This window comes from Grampus griseus (assembly GCF_964374135.1).
Source record: "Grampus griseus genome assembly, chromosome: 17".
Lineage (NCBI taxonomy): Eukaryota > Metazoa > Chordata > Mammalia > Artiodactyla > Delphinidae > Grampus > Grampus griseus.
This window is the reverse complement of record NC_139011.1, coordinates 35,298,895-35,315,962: the sequence shown is the minus strand read 5'-3', so window position 1 is coordinate 35,315,962 and position 17,068 is coordinate 35,298,895. Positions and strand designations below refer to the sequence as shown.

General features: G+C 40.1%; 1 protein-coding gene across 4 annotated transcripts; it reads right to left on the bottom strand.

Annotated features, from left to right (window-relative positions):
- Window positions 1-1,168: 1,168 nt before the first annotated feature.
- On the bottom strand, window positions 1,169-11,362 carry ZNF706 (zinc finger protein 706). Of its 4 annotated transcripts, none has more exons than XM_082674454.1 (4): window positions 11,176-11,362; window positions 7,317-7,453; window positions 5,107-5,214; window positions 1,169-4,297 (listed from the first exon to the last, which is right to left on the bottom strand). In XM_082674454.1, exons 2-3 carry the CDS (start codon window positions 7,449-7,451, stop codon window positions 5,119-5,121), a joined length of 231 nt encoding a protein of 76 aa, XP_082530580.1. In that variant the 5' UTR covers window positions 7,452-7,453; window positions 11,176-11,362; the 3' UTR covers window positions 1,169-4,297; window positions 5,107-5,118. The 4 variants fall into 4 exon arrangements, with proteins under 4 accessions (XP_082530580.1, XP_082530578.1, XP_082530577.1 ...); XM_082674452.1 differs by lacking the exon at window positions 11,176-11,362 and adding an exon at window positions 10,801-10,896; XM_082674451.1 differs by lacking the exon at window positions 11,176-11,362 and adding an exon at window positions 10,578-10,790.
- Between the last annotated feature and the right edge of the window lie 5,706 nt (window positions 11,363-17,068).

Sequence of the window (17,068 nt, the reverse complement as noted above, 5' to 3'; positions counted from 1 at the left end):
TATCATAGTTTTCTGAAAAAAACCTACATTTATAAAAGCACTTCAGGGGCTTCCCTGGTGGCGCAGTGGTTGAGAATCTGCCTGCTAATGCAGGGGACACGGGTTCGAGCCCTGGTCTGGGAGGATCCCACATGCCGCGGAGCAACTGGGCCCGTGAGCCACAACTACTGAGCCTGCGCGTCTGGAGCCTGTGCTCCGCAACAAGAGAGGCCATGATAGTGAGAGGCCCGTGCACAGCGATGAAGAGCGGCCCCCGCTTGCCACAACTAGAGAAAGCCCTCGCACAGAAACAAAGACCCAACACAGCAAAAATAAATTAATTAATTAACAAAAGGTGTTGTTATAAAAAAAAAAAGCACTTCAGGGATTTCCCTGGCGGTCCAGTGGTTAGCACTCAGTGCTTTCACTGCAGTGGGCCTGGGTTCAATCCCTGGTCAGGGAACCAAGATCCCGCAAACCGTGCGGTGTGGCCAAAAAAATGACTTCAGCTGTTCTACACAGGCGACCTTATAAACTGATGACACGTGTGATAAAAAGAGGCAATATTAAGATTTATGAGATACCTTATAAATAACATTACTTTGATATTAAATATCAATTAATATTAAATCAATATTTATGCCAAAGTGTTCTTTGGCAAACCAGGATGTATGGGTATGGTCACCTTAGCTATAGACCTCATTATGAGAAACACTGTTACACCGTTATAGAGGAAATATTATGATGGCCTATTTTCTAATTAAAATTTTAATAAAATAGAATCCAAAATGCAAGTCCCATTCTGAATTTTACAAGGCAGAAGGTAGTGATAAAGTGAGGTACTTATGTCTACAAAACCCTAAGCCATTAGTATTAATATCATGTAAAGGAACAATGATGCTCATAAATTAAAAAATGATTAGAAAGGAATATGATTTTTAACATAATTGCTTCACAATATAGATATGCCCATATGGATACAAATAAATGACTGAAGCCTGTTTGTATATGTGCAGATTTTAAATTTGCAGCCATATTACACACAGAAAAACTGGAGCTAAAGAATGGCTGTTCAAAAACAAAAACAAATAAAAAAACTCCAAAAATATGGTAACTTAGTAAACAGCTTAGCCAAAGAACATTTAAAATAGAAGATATTTAATTTTCAGTTTCATATGGTAATCCACAATTAATAAAGACAGGTTGTACTTTCATTAATAAAACATCTATTTTCTCAGCCAAGCAGACAGATGTTTTATTAAATCTTCACATTGGGAGCACTTAAGGTTTTTCTGAAACTTTAACAGATAAAATTAAGCTAGCCTGAAAGATCTCAGAATGTAAAGTCACAGTAAACACAACCCCCTAGTGTTGATCTTCATTGCAATACACTCTAAAAAGTATATTATCTGTGACCAAAACTAAACCAGACCAAAAACTACCCCCAAAACGAAAATTCTAGCACAAATGAATGAATGCAGATTCATAGGCTTAAATATATTTCAGTTATAGTTTGGACTGTGATCGATCACTGTATTATAGAAAAAGGCCTCTACATTAACCACATTTTAAAACAGGTACAGTATATTCCACATATTTAAAAAATGAAAAACAAAGATTTGGGGGGGTAAAATAGTAATGTTGGTAAAGCCTATCTTATTCATGCTACATACATCCCAGTATGATATGATTAATTAGCTATACAGTATCTTAATATAAAACCACAAGTGTTATCTCAAATCTGAGTCAATGTCTTTAAGGACTTATCCATCCATTCAATTCAATTAACTGATCTAAGCATTTTTTGTTTTAGTATTATCTTTATATTAGTAGCTAATTACTTCCCCCTTCCAACAGCTTACACTTATTTATATAGCAAGGTTCTAAGCAACGTTTTTCCTTTTATTCTTAAGAAGTATTCTATAGACCTCAAACAGATAAGACTAAAGGGAAAACCTTGAGAAATGAAAGAAATCTCTTGCCACCCTTAGAACTACCAAGTTCTACACTCAAGAGACAATTCTAAATTGAAAAATGAAAAAAAAAAATGGGAAAAGGCAATATAAAAATTTCCTAAAATGTAGAAGAAATTAGACTAATTTAGTTTTCTTTAATATCTTCTTTAATAAGACATTACAGCACACAACTGAGCCCCCAGTGTGTCAGTTAAACATGGGGATGTAGATGCATACGAAGGAGAATGGAAACGTTTAATCTTAACCCCGTTCCTTTTGGCAACTAATGGCAATACAGAATACAAAAGGAGCAATTCTGTGTATTTTATCAAGTCTTTGAAGACACCATAACAGTTTTATAATGAACTTTGCTGTGATCTGTTAAAGAATCTTCAAATTAATGAGGATGTTTAAAAATTGTAATCTTCCCCTTACACCGATTTAAGCCAAACACAAAAAATGGGGACTGCACTAATAATTCTCGCATGAAAGAATTAATGTCTTATGCTATATCAATGCAGCCATCTCCCTATCACTGAGATCTAAAGTTAAATATGCTGTCCTCAGCTGCTTATAAAAAAAGGGTTAAATATAAGAACATAAAGCTTTTATTCTGAATTAGTCAGTAAAACAAATAAAACAAAAATTAACCCAAAACTTGTAAAAGGTTTTTAAATGATTTGTTACTAACATAAACATACATATGCTCAAAGCACTTTTAAAAACTTTTAAATTGTAATTTAACCAGAACTTCTGTTAATAACCACTATAAGCAATTAGGCCAACTCTAATGTTCTGGTAACCAACATATTGGGAATTAACAAATAATAAATCTGAAACTGAGGAAATCAAATACATGAAAAAAATGACTATTTTTAAAGTAAGAGTATAATAGGAGTTACTAAGGAACTATCACCACTGAAGCTTTTCCTTGGAAATATCTTATTTTAAACTTACAGTGAAGACAAACAAGGCGGGCAGAATATGTACAGTTACAAAACAAATGCAGTGATGAGTTACAGCAGAAAGAGGGAATGCACTTTGTAATCCACAGGATCAGATTTGCGGCTCTAAGCAATTACCAGTAAATATTTGAGTGTTCTTCCTATTCTATGAACTTTAAAATTTAAACTGAGTTACAGCGGTTTCACTTGTATTAATAGTTGGCAAAAGCAAATTAGAAGAAACCCAAATTAGTCTGTTTTAACTGGGTAGCATTTACCTCATTCATCGGAACCAACCCACTTCCCCATCCTTAGAGCCAAAAAAATGTGGATATTGGCCTATTTTAATATTTTTCTAGTTCAGACGGAAGTCATACTGTACACAGCCTTTGATTTTAGGAACCAGAACAAAGTAAAAATCAACTACTCACTTAAAAAGGAAAGGAAGGAGAAGGTTCTGGGAATTAACCCAGTCACAAGCCATTCTAATCTTTCTGTTAATGCAAAATCCATTCATAAATTGGCCAAATTGTTATTAACTTCCAAAAACTCCTTTGAAAATTATATTTCAATTTCAAATGAAAGAACTTGAACCATTTTCAAAGAATCAAGTATAATTTATAAAAGATAGATCTTTACCAGTTCACATATGTTCCATCATATTTTGTATTGAACAGTAGGCTAATTACTCCATTGTGGCATATACTTCAGAACCTAATTTTTCAGATGGGCTGACTGACAATCCAACCACTTTAAGGAATTTATCAGTTATCTACAAGCTAGACCTGGCTGGCATGTATAGCCAGGTCACACAGCAAGTTTAAATACTCCAACCTCAATCACAAGAAACAATCAGAGGGAAAAATGACACATGATTGCAATATACTAAGGCAGCAGGTAAGTCATTCTTCACCTAGGCCAGCAGCTGCCAATAAAATCGTGTGCACAGATTTCATGAATGAGTCTGCTCTAGTTTAACTATGAACATGCCCCTGAACTTAGAAAGGGAGATAAGAATTGCGCTTGCAATTCTAGCTGATGAATTCATTAGATTTTTATAAGGCAAATAATGTAGAAAGTTAGAACAGAATTTCTAGAACCATTTATCCTGTGATGTTGTAAAATCAAAGTACTACTTTATTAAATGAGTTATTTTATACAATATGAACATCAATATAATTACAATTGTAAAAAAATTTTTTATAACAAGGATGGACTGATTTTCAGATTTCCAAATCAGAGTCAACTGTACATTTACACAGAATTGTCTTTGCATGAAGCCCAAAAGGGAACAGCATAAAAATGAATGTTTCTGTAGCCCCTTTATTTTTGCTGATCAACAGTTTGTTAGAAAAGCAGCTGCAGGTTTGTTACCTAAGGTCTGAGACAGGAGAAGAGTCAAAGGTGTCACGAATTCACCTACAAAACATAAGCAAGATTTTCGGTGAACGTAAGCATTACACAAATGTGATTTATATGCATTTCAAATGTCTTTAAAAAAAAGCACAGGATGAATTGGGAGATTGGAATTGACATATATACACTAACATGTACAAAACAGATAACTAATAAAAACCTGCTGTATAAAAAAATAAATAAAATTCAAAAAAAAAAAAGCACAACATGCCTAAGCTACGAAGTTAGTCTGATAGATCTGTCAGCTAAATTTTTATAAACAGATCTTTGATGAATTTACTTTAAAAATAATACTCATGCATATACCATCACCACCATTTAGAAAAAAAAATCCAACCACACAAAGTATAAACTGATTATTTTCAAGCAACTACCTAGTTTATACAGTGAATGCCTACATTTTGCCTTACATTTTAATGTACTCAGAAGCTCTACTAAGCATTCTAAGTAAAATACCTCAAAAAAGCACTCATAAACTTTGGTCTGCATCCTTTCTGGGAGCAAGACCCTCAAATACCTTTATAATAGTTATTTTCTTTAAACTGAAAACTTTCTTCCATTCTTGGACCAGAGTGGGCCAGCATCACCTCATGCCATTTTTGCCTACAGTGGTTAAAAACGTGGATGTTTCAAAGGCATTGAAAGGATATGGTCTGGGAAAATGGACTTTTAACAATTGTAAAGTTAAACATTAACTTCAGTAATGAAGTCTCAGCTAGAAGACAGAAATCAATTTTACAATTACAGAAGATAATTCTGCTCTCGTATACAGCCCTGCCATTAACGAACGAAAAGAAGAAAAGGTCAATTACCTGTAAACAACTTTATGCCTGAACATCAGCTAATTCTGGAGGAAGTGGAGTCTTAGGATGCTTGCTCTCAAAGTGCTGCTTGAAGGTCTTAGGGTCTGGCATTTGTGTCTAATTTAAAAAATTGTGCAAAAAAGAAGAGTTAGACCTGACTCATGAAATAAAAATGTGCTAACTTTTAAAGTCCTGAGACTACTCACGATTGACAACTATTGCAAAACACTTTTAAATTCCTATATGAAAAAGGACCCTGTAACAAAGAAATTCCTAGCATATTCCCACATTTCACATATAAAGGGTCACACAGAATGAAGTATTCTTATCTGATTAACAGTAAACAATAGGTAACATTTACCAAACACATTATGTTAAGCATGTTACCAAAATTCTCATAGAACCTTCCAGTGATCTTTTTTTTTCTTTTTGTGGTACACGGGCCTCTCACCGTTGTGGCCTCTCCCGTTGCAGAGCACAGGCTCCGGACGCGCAGGCTCAGCGGCCATGGCTCACGGGCCCTGCCGCTCCACGGCATGTGGGATCTTCCTGGACCGGGGCACGAACCCGTGTCCCCTGCATCGGCAGGCGGACTCTCAATCACTGCGCCACCAGGGAAGCCCCCTTCCAGTAATCTTAAATCAGGTCCTACTATCCTCATTTTATGTGCTAAGGAAACTAAAACCTAGAGATTAATTTGTCCAATACCTATGGTTAACCTAGTACTAGGTACTCAGATCTCAAACACTACACGGTACTCACTTACCTAAGCAAGGACCTTCAATTCTTCTTCAGCACATTACATTAGACAAAACATGAAATACACATTTTTTGTTGTTTTGAGTTTTTAAGTATATGAGCTACTCTAATATTTTCAGGTCAAGGTATTTCTTCATTAGTAATTTAGCGAAATTTACTTTTACCTTGCCTCTTTCCAAACAGAATCTGAAGCTGCTCCATTTTATTATTTTGAGTATATCAAAGCTCACTATGAACAGGTTATTTAATGTAATAGATTTCCTCTCTTAGAGAATTTTATGTAGTTAGGAACTTCTATTTCATCAGTAATGACTTCAATAAATGATAAACTTTAGTCCAGGAATCAAGCCTTAGCAAGATCCCTTCCCATCCCTACTACCAATTCTACCTAGGCATAGGGCTTTGGGGGGAACAAAAAAAGTTTCTTGTAACTGGATCAATCTCACTATGCACTTTTCCTTTGGCACTTTTATTCACTAACTTCAAGGGTAGTGAGCTTGAACAAACAGGCCAAAAAGAGACCCTGGCTTGGAATTTAAGAAAAACTTCAAGGCAGTGTGGTATAGTGGTCTAAAAGGTGGGCTCTGGAGCTGGACCTCCTGGGTTTAGATCCTAGCTCTTCTGCATACTAGCTGGGTGACCCTGCACAAGTTATTCAGTCCCCATGACTCAATTTACTCTCCCGTAAAATGAGAATAAAAGTACTTTATGCCATAGGGTTGTCACGTGAATTAATGGGCTCATGCATGTAAAACACTTCGATCAGTGTCTGGCACCTGGGCAGCACTCAATAGCAGCTGTTATGATTATTCTTCAAATCTAATAAAACACATTAATTCTAGTAAAAGCCCTCAATGTGAATATACTCTATTTAGTTTTGCAGACATCATAACTATGAATGTAGTGAAGAAAAAAAAAAACCAATTAATATAACCAGAGGTATATTACATAGCTCTAAATTAAGAATGTAAATCTGACCTTTTTTAAAGTTCAAAGTGTTGCCCTTAAGAAGACATCTTTATTCTCCATGAGGAAATGGATTTTGCTTTGTTCACTCCTTTTCACTAACACCAAGAGAACTGTGCCTGGCCAAAGGAGCTATCCAAAACATGTAATTGTTGGGACTCCTCTGGCGGTCCAATGGTTAGGACTCCACACTTCCACTGCAGGGGGCACAGGTCCAATCCCTGGTCAGGGAACTAAGACCCTGCATGCTGCACGGCATGAACAACAACAACAAAAAGCATATATATGTGTGTGTGTATATATGTATATATACGTATATATATAAAATTGTTGAACAGATAAATGAAGACAGGTTCCTAACACAACCAGTTCTCAAATCTCCTATTTCAAGTAAAGCATTTATCTCGCCATGTTTGCAAAATTTTAACCTATACAAACCAATCTCTAATGAAAGAACTGTCCACGAGAAATCTATGTCTTTCAATTCCCCTTACCCTACAGACAGTGCAGGTATATATTAAGGCAGCTTTGGCAGCAGCCTTTTGGTCATGTCCTTGTTTCTTCTTTTGTCCAGCTTGCTTTTTGGCATTTTTCTGCTGAGACTGAATCTTCTGCTGTCCACGAGCCATATCTAAAAACAGAAGTTGAGGCATTAAAGTGAAATCTAAGTATGATAACACTCTCAGAGTTACAAACTCTCATATACAATGCTACTAGAGGATAAATTGATAGAACCACTGTAGAAAACTAGTCGTCTACTCTATAATCTCACAATTCCACTCTTGGTATATATTCAACAGAAGTGCAGGTATACTGTTTCTAAAACTGGAAACAATCCAAATGCCTACTAATAGTAAGATGGATACATAACTTGTAGCAGATTTCTACAATGGAATACTATGCAGCACTCAAAGAGAAGAAACTATTGTTAAACAACATGGTTATATCTCAGCATTAAGGAAAGAAGCCAGATACAAAGAACATATTGTTGTATAAAGTTCAAAACAGGCAAAACTAATCCATGAAGTAACGCTGGGAAGAAAGGGCATGAGGGGGATTTTTTGGGTACTGATAATGTTCTGTGTCTTGATCTAGGTAATGGTTATACAGGTTGATTCACTTGTAAAAATTCACTGAGCTATACACCTAAGAATTGTACACTTTCTTATATGTAATCTTCAAAAGTTTACCAGAAACAGTTTAGCCCCTTCCTCAATCATTTGTCTGATCATTTTGCAAAGGCACTCTCCCCTTCCAGTATTCACTGTGCGACCTGAGATTCTTACAACTTTAAGAGAAATAAAAGCTGTCATCTAATGTCTCTAAAGGAGCTCATATGAGCAATGGAAACCGTTCTCTTAAATACTCAGGTTTCATGAAACTACTGTGCTATTCTTTCTTAAAAAAAAAAAAAATGGTATTCATAGGATTGCTGGACAAATTATTAAATAAGATTAAGGGGACCTTTACAAAAATGAAAGATACCACTTTTTACTACTGATTATCTGAAATGAACATGGGTTAAAAATTAAGGGAAAAGAACTACTTTTATTTTTTCATTAAAATTAAAGACTCCTTTAAGACAACACAAGTTAAATCTGTTCACAAAAGGTCTATAATGAGTCTCAGCTGCTTTTTAAATACTTTAAAATAGGATCTAAGGAGAATTCCTATGGATAGTTTTGACTAGCACTGCAATTAAATTTTAAACTTTTAAGTCATTGCAGGACATGAACACACAAAGGATCTATAACTTCACCAGAAAACAGTGCTAGCTTTTTCTGACTGGAACCTTAACTAGTTAACAGGTATGAGGTCAAAGCATTTCATTAAAACACCTGAGCTTCTCCCAAAAAGAAAAAGGGAAACTGAAAAAATAAACACATCAATTGGACGAGTTCCCACTAGCATTAAACACTGAACCAGAAGTCAAAATATAAAGAAGGATCAATCCTTTTCTAGAAAGCTGGCTGAATATTTTAACAAATTACAAAAATGTTTAGTATGCTAGCCTAATATAAGAACCCCATTCTCACCAAATAAAGGTAAATATTACCAGACGTCTTAGCCCTTGAAGACTATCATTTCTGTTATTTTTTAAAAACCAAATTCTTATTAATTCCAAGCTGAAATGATTTTTTTAAAAGTATATTTATGGCACGCTTACAAACCAATTCCCATGGAAACAGATTTGGATACTTTTGTATTATTTGGATGATGGGTATTCAATCTTTATGCATCCTAATGTTTATAGCATTCTTAATGTCTCAATGCCTTAGTATCAATACCTTATGTTAGAATACTTCAGTTCTCTCATAGATCTGAACTCTTCCACACGATGTATGCTATGCTACGTATGTTAATACACTGTGTGGGTAACCTCTTAATTGTTTTACATTGGAAAAAAAACTTATAAAATGGTAAGCTACTAATTCTAGAGGTTTCTTTGATATCTAGAAGTTATTAGCTATTTTGATAACATCTTCATGCAGTGATCTGTAGAAAGCAATGCCATTAGATACACATTATTTTTAACTTTTGCAGTTACCATTTCTCCTCAAATATAACATTAACAATACATTTAACCCATTTTCATTGTCATCTAACAAAAGTAACAAAAAGCCATAGAAGTTTTAATAAATAGAAGACTGTGGTTGCTTGTTCTTATTTTTAAAACAGAAAACACCAGGTAAGGGAAACTGAATCAGTCTAAACGCCTGAGGTAGGCCCCTAAGTTCTAGCAACACGCTGCACTGATTTCCTTTCTGAAAGCAGAAATGCAAACGACCAAACCACCTGCTTTTGGACAGCTCGACTTAGGACTTACTCTCAAGCCAGCTGAGTTTTCTACAAGATCTAAGCGTAACCAAGCATAACTTCTCCTTGACTAAATGCAACAAACGGAGGAGCAAGAAGTCCTTTATAAGTACCTAAAAGCTGGCTTTTAATATAACTCTTATTTTGTATGGTCTTCTGAGGGGGCTCCAAAGAGGGAAGCAGTAGAGGGAATAAGGAGTTCTTCCAAAATGAGGAGCTCTTACAGGAGGCAACAAGTAAGCACTGTCCCAAAGATCCTCTTAAAACCAAAACAAACGAGTAAGAGAGAAATAGATTTTGGATCCAAGAAGTAGGATCATTCTCCACAAGCATCTAAAACGAAGAGGCCCAAGCAGTGACCAACATCCTGACCCTAACCTTTTAAATACATCCCTTTTGCAGAGGAGAGAGGATGAAAGCACCAGCAGTGAGGTCTATTTCACCCAGCACTTCGCTGAGCCCAGCTGCAGCCCAGCGCGCCTTCCTTCCCAAACCGGCCTCTCCCGCCTGGGAGAGCTCCCTCCTCTCTTCTGCCACCCAGAGCCACACAACCCCTACCTACCCGCCACTCCTCACGGACCCCGGCCCGAGACGCGCCTCCTGGAGGCCTCGGCTGCCCGAAACCCGGCCCCTTCGGCCACAGGAAGCCCCAGCCTCGAGAAACCGACCAGCTGCTGTCGCCGGCGGGTTACCGCTCCGCCGCCGCGGCCGGCCTGCGACCCGGCCACCTGCAGGGCCTGGCAGACGCCCGAGCTTCCCGTCCTTCCGCGGCCCGCGCCGGGACCGGACGGGCTCGGCCGCCCCCAGGGAGGCGGGGCAGGCCGGCGGCCCCTCGCGACCCGCGATGACCCCCCACGGTCCCCGCCGACCCCACCGGCAGGGCCCCCACCCGGCTCCCAGGAGTCCTGCGGCGTCAGCACCGCCCCACAGCCGCTCACCCGGGCCGGGACAGTCTTGCGTCGGAGAAACCGCGCAGCGCGAGAGGGCCGGGGGAGGTGGCCGGAGGGAGAGGAAGGGGAGCGCAGCGCGCCCAGTACCGCTTCGGCCTCCTCCACCCGCCAAGGAGGGGAAAGGGGAGAGCCGGGAGCACAACAGCCCGCGCCTCGCACCCGCCGCCGCGCGCACCCGCCGCCGCCTCAGCCTAGGGGGAGGCCACTACACCTCGTGCTCGCGCACGCCGCACAGCTCTCCCAGTCGCCCCAGCGTAGCCTGCTCAGCGCAGCCCCCGCCCACCGGCCTTCCTGCCGCGGCCTCCCTCCGCCCCCACCCGCTCGCGCGCCTGCGCCTCTTCCGGTCGCGCGGGCCAATGGCAGCGCGCCCCTATTACATAAGCGAGAGGGGGCGGGGCCTGGCGGGGACGGTGGCCCCTCAGAGACTGGAACAGCAGGGGACGTCGCGCTCTGTCCCCGGCGCACCGCCTCCCCGTTCTCTTGCGTGCTCCATCTGGGCGGCTTCAGCCGGCCCTAGGAGCCGCGTGATCTCGGTCCTGGCGGGTGACGGCTCGCAGTGTGATTCACAAGTCGCTTGCTCACTCACTGGGGCGGCGGCCAGGCTTCGACCCCTGCGTCCCCTCTCACGAGCTTCCAGTCTCGGCGGCGTCCTCCTGTGCCCCGGCCTGGGGAGGATCCCGGAGAGGGGCGCCAGCGCCGCGGCGGTGTGGGTCACCGACCCCGGAGCCCGCCACCCTGGCACACCGCCGCTTCCGCCCCCAGTGCGGCCGGCGGGCCGGGAGGCCCTGAACTGGGACGCGCGGCCTTTGTTCTCTCACCACCTACCTTTTACCTCGTTCCCATGGAAACCTCAGTTATTTGACCATTCTGGGGGTTTTAGTGAGTTCAAGATTCACGCCTGACTGTCTCACTGAAAATTGCCGGCTAGGCCCCCCTGACCGTTTCAGGCTGACTACTCAACAATATACTGAGTTGTTAATACTTAGGGAAATGGTTAAGTTGTGGGTTTTTTGGTCTTGATTTATAGGCCACGACGGCTAATTTCCAATATCAGAATCAAGAGTGATGGCGATTGTAACGATTATTAAATGTTTATCTGGAAAGGGCAGCATGTTTAGACGTTGGCTTTTTCTTAACCTTCCCCCCCCCGCCCCCCAGCACACATTGGTTTGTAATTAGAACTACAGATAAAACAACAAAGGAGGGTCTTGCATTTGACTGTCCCACCTTGACCCATAGCCTCCGCTCTCCCAAATTTGCCTGTCAGTGCCCCAGGAAATGTTAGTTGAACGTAAGTACATCGCAAGTTTTCTGGACTGGTATGTGTATCGCCAAATTGTTTAAAATAGCCAGGAAGGGGTTAACTGCTTATTGCATTTGGGTGGCATACGACAACGATCTGGTTGTTCAGTCCTTCCTTTTCAACCTCATTTCAGTTCCTCTCGCCTTCACTTTTCACGCCCTCCCTTCTGTATTGCAGTTTTAAGTTACATGTTCAAATTTTATTAATATCTCTCCAGTATTCAATTGTAAGCTCATTTTCACCACTATATACCCAGTGCTTAGCAGCGTATGAAACATGATAGGAATTGAAAAGAAAGCAGGACTTGAAAAGAAAGCAGGAATTGAAACATGGCAGGGATTGAAAAGAAAGCAGGACTTATAGTGACATTTCATGAAACCATAGCTTAATTATTAGTAGTCACCATAACCATAATAACTATATTAACCTGGCTAATAGGAGGTGGATGTGGTACTTGGAAAACCTAAAGACAGGAAATCTGTGTTTGTCTAGCCATGAATGAGATTGGACAACAGAAAGGGGTAGGGAAATCTGATTGGCAAAGATAAGTCTTTTTAACTAGAAAGGTGATTTCTGTTGTGAAATAGGGTTAATATGTCACTTGTTACCAAGGCCTAGATGAAATATTCATTCATACCAAGGCCTAGATGAAATATTCATTAAAACCAGTGTTTCTTAAATTTTTGAGTTATACCACTTTCAAGAAATTGGTAAATGCTATGGACTTTGCCCCTAAAAATTTCATGTACATATAAACTTATCCCCATTGGTAAAATTTCTGAACCTTGGTACTAATCACATTTTGGGCTGGATAATTCTTTGTTATGGGGGCTGTCCTAGGGACTGTAAGATGTTTAGCAACATCCCTGTCCTTCTACCCTCTTGATGTCAGTAGCACTTCATCTCCAGTTGTGACAACTGAAAATGTCTCCAGACATTGCCCAATGTCCTCTTGGGTCAAAATCTCCCCTGATGGAGAACCACATAGAGGATATGGTATTATGGTAACTTTATGTGATGGTTAGGGCATTTAAAATACAAAGGGAAAAAAATGAAAGAAGGAATGAATAAGATTCAACACCTGTGAAGTGACAAACAGTAAATGAAAGGCAGATGAATTCGCATAACTACCAGCTGGTGTCCTACTTATGTTATAGAAATGTGACAGCGAATGGGATATGAACTCCTTGGAAAAATTTTTATACATAGTTATGTTTTTAATCGTGAATGCTACAGTACTTCTACTGACTGTTTTTCCTCTTCTGCCTGAGACAGTTACTCTAGGTTAATATGCAGTTAGCCTGTGCCTATTTTCTATCCCAATCCCAATCAGATTATAATGCTGCTCCGAAGACCTGAAAGACTTATTTATTTATTTGTATTCATGTCAGATTTTCAGGGGTGAAAGAGCTGGTGGTTAGTCAATATATTCTTTCTCAGATAAACATGGATTTATCTGTGGCATGTAGGTTAATATCTAAATGTAGTGAAGTGCTGGGAATTCCCTGGTGGTCCAGTGTTTAGGTGCTTTCACTGCCGAGGGCCCAGCCTGGGTTCAGTCCTTGGTCGGGGCACTAAGATTCCACAAGCCACGCAGTGTGGGAAAAAAAAAAAAAAAAACGTAGTGCAGTGCTCAGCTCAAGCGTTCATTGGAGAACAAAGGAGGCAAAGGAGGCGATTTCCTGCCCCATAGGTCCTTGCATCTAGTGACAAATAATAACAATAGCAATAATCACAATGATAGACTCAAAACAGAAATGTTACCTTTGCTGGCTCTTCTTCCTCTGCTCAACTTCTACTTGTTGAGATTTCTCAGGGCTGCGAGGTGGATTCTCTTGTCTTCTCTACCCGCTTAGCCCAAAGGGAAAAGTTGTGGCTTTAAATAATGAACTTCATATGACCCCACATTTCTATCGCCAGTTCAGACCTCTCTTCTGATTCCAAATTAATATACCCAAATGCTTATTTTTCATTTCCACTTCAACGTTTCACAGACATTTCACATTTGGTGCTATATGGTATTGAATCTAAGAAGCTATTGATTGTAAGTCACATTTATGTCCACCAAGATAAAAAAATTGCTTCCAGTTGAAGGCATTATACTAAAATACTCTTGATTGTAAGACATCGCAATTTCAGAGATGTTAAAGTAGGTTTAAAAATAATGTGATGTATTAGAATAGCATCAAGAAGAACAAAATACTTAGAAGTAAACTTACCAAAAGAAGTGCAAAACTTACATTCCGAACACTAAAAAACATTGTTGAAAGATATTAAAGAAGACATAAATAAATGGAAAGGCATTCCGTGCTCACGGATCAAAAAACTTATTATAAAGGTGGCAATAGTCCCCAAAATGCTCTGCAGATTCAACACACTTCCCTGTCAAAATCTCAACTGATGTCTTTGCATAAATCGCCAAGGTTATTCTGAAGTTCATCTGGAAGTTCTAAGGACCCCAGATGTGGTATAGTAAGAAATGTATTTGGTCTTTGTTCCTGTCCCATTCCTAAAAAGTTTCTAAAACCCCCAGAATGTTTGAATGATAGGAGTGTTTTTTGTAATTTATAAGAAGCTCCTTTTGAGCATACCTGAATTTATGCTAATAAGGTGATTTAGGTTGGGGGCCATAGATGGCCTCAGGATGGGGCTGGTCACCAGAAAAACCCAGTTATTAAATGATTAGAACTTTCAGCCCCACACACTGACCTCAGGGAAGGTAAAGAGGAGAGGGCTGGAGATCAAGCTCTATGAAATCTCTTGAACAAGATTTGATGAGCCTTCCGGTTGGTGAATGGGGCCTTCACATGCTGGGAGGGTAGCACATCCCAGTTCCATGGGGACAGAGGTTCCTGTGTCTAGAGCCCTTCTAGACCTCACCCTCTGTCCTATATAACATCTTTTATAATAACAGTTTAAACATAAGTAAATGTTTCTTTGAATTCCGTGAGCTGCTCTAGCAAATTAAATCAAAGCTACAGAGTAGACTGTGGGAACCTCTGATTTATAGCCCATCAGTCAGAAGTGCAGGTAACAACCTGGACATGCAATAGGCATCTGAAGTGGAAGTGAGGGCAGTCTTGTAAGACTAAAACCTTGTAAGACTAAATCCTTAACCTGTGGGATAGGGTGCTATCTGTAGGTAGATAGTGGCAGAGTTGAGTTACATTGTAGGACACCTACCTGGTGTTGCAAAATTTCTTGATGTTTGGAAACAACAGGCTGTTTGGACAGCCTACATATCTGTTTGGAAACAGATATGTTTCCATATCTGTTTGGACAGCCTACATATCTGTTTGGAAACAACAGGCTGTTTGGACAGCCTACATATCTGGTATCAGCAGTGAAGTAGTGTAGTGAAGTAGGTATTGAGAGTAGAGGAGACACACACAGGAGTGTTCTTCCTCACACCAGAAGAGCCAAAACAATGTTGAAAAGAGGAACAAAGTTGGAGGGCTTACACTTTCCAATTTCAAAACTTGCTACAAAGCTACAGTAATCAAGACTGTGGTACAGGCATAAGAATACACATATAGATCAATGGGATAGAATTGAAAATCCGGAAGTAAATCTTCACATTGATTTCAAAATAGGGGCCAAGAAAATTCAATGAAGAAAGGACAGTCCTTTCAATAAACGGTGCTGGGACAACTGGATATTCAAATGCCTATAATGAAATTGGACCCCTATCTTGCACCATATACAAAAATTAATCAAAAATGGATCACAAACCTAACTGTATATGCTAAAACTATAAAATTCTTAGAAGAAAATATAGGAGTAAACCTGCATGATCTTGGGTTAAGCAAAACCTTCTTAGATATGACACTTAAAGCATTGATGACAAAAGACATAACCCAGTTAAAAAATGGGCAACAGATCTGATTAGATATTTCTGCAAAGAAGATATACAAATGGCCAATATGTACAAGAAAAGATGCTCTCCATCATTAGCCAAAAGCAAAATCAAAACATTGAGAGTGTACTTCACACCTACTAAAATGGCTATGATTGAGAATTCCCTGGTGGTCCAGGGTGGCCTCAGCCTGCAGCGGCTTGAGGCAGGATCTCAGTTCCCCAGCCAGAGATTGACGTTAGGCTGCGGCAGTGAGAGTGCTGAATCCTAGCCACTAGACCATGAGGGCCAGTGGCCAGTGACAAGGGCCCTGGCCCATCAGCTTTGTAGAAATGAATTTCCACAAAGAGACAGAAAGTACTGAAACAAGTAAAGTGTTTATTAGGACCTAAAAGAGTACGTGTGAATAGGCACACGTGGGCAGACTCAGAGAAAGGGTCGCGCCCTCGTGGTAGTTTGAATCACTTATATGGGACATTTCTTCCACATTTCCTCTGGCCAATCATCTTGCTTTGCCTGGTTCTGAGTCCGTATTTGGTTTATCTCAGGGTCCTCCCCTGTGTGTGCACGCATCTCTTAGCCAAGATGGATTCTAGTGAAGAGGCTTATGGGTAGGTTGACATCACTTACTGTGGGGTGGTGCCACCTCCCTTTTAGGCCCCCAAGAAGCCTTTCTGCACGTATGTAGTTGGGAAGCTCTCCTTGACTTCGAGAATTAGGAATATGTGGTCTCTATCTTTTATCTGGACAGGCTCAACTCCTCTTTGCTTTTGCCATTATCTCTATCTTGGAGTATCTGTCCACAGAGGACAGACTTCAGCTGCTCAGCTTGGGGCCCATCTATCTCCTGCCTCAGTTAGGACTCGGTGCTTTTACTGCCGTGGGCCTGGGTTCGATCCCTGGTCAGGGAACTAAAATTCTGCAAGCCGCACGGTGCAGCCAAAATCAATAAATTCATAAAATAAAATAAAATGGCTATGATAAAAAAGCAGATAATAAGTGGTGAACAGAATATGGAGAAAGCAGAACCCTCACACACTGTTGGTGGCAGTGTAAAATAGCGAGTCCTTTGGAAAACTTTCTGGCAGCTCCTCAGAAAGTCAAACACAGAGTGACCATATGATGCAGCAATTCCAATAGTAGGTCTATATCCAAGAGAAATGAGACATACATCTACACTGAAACTTGTACATGAATGTTCAAAGCAGTATTTTGGCTATTCATAATAGATGCCACATAGAAATAACTCAAATGTTCAGCAGCTGACATATTGATGAATAAAATATAGTATATCCGTAAAAGAGTATTATTCAGCCATAA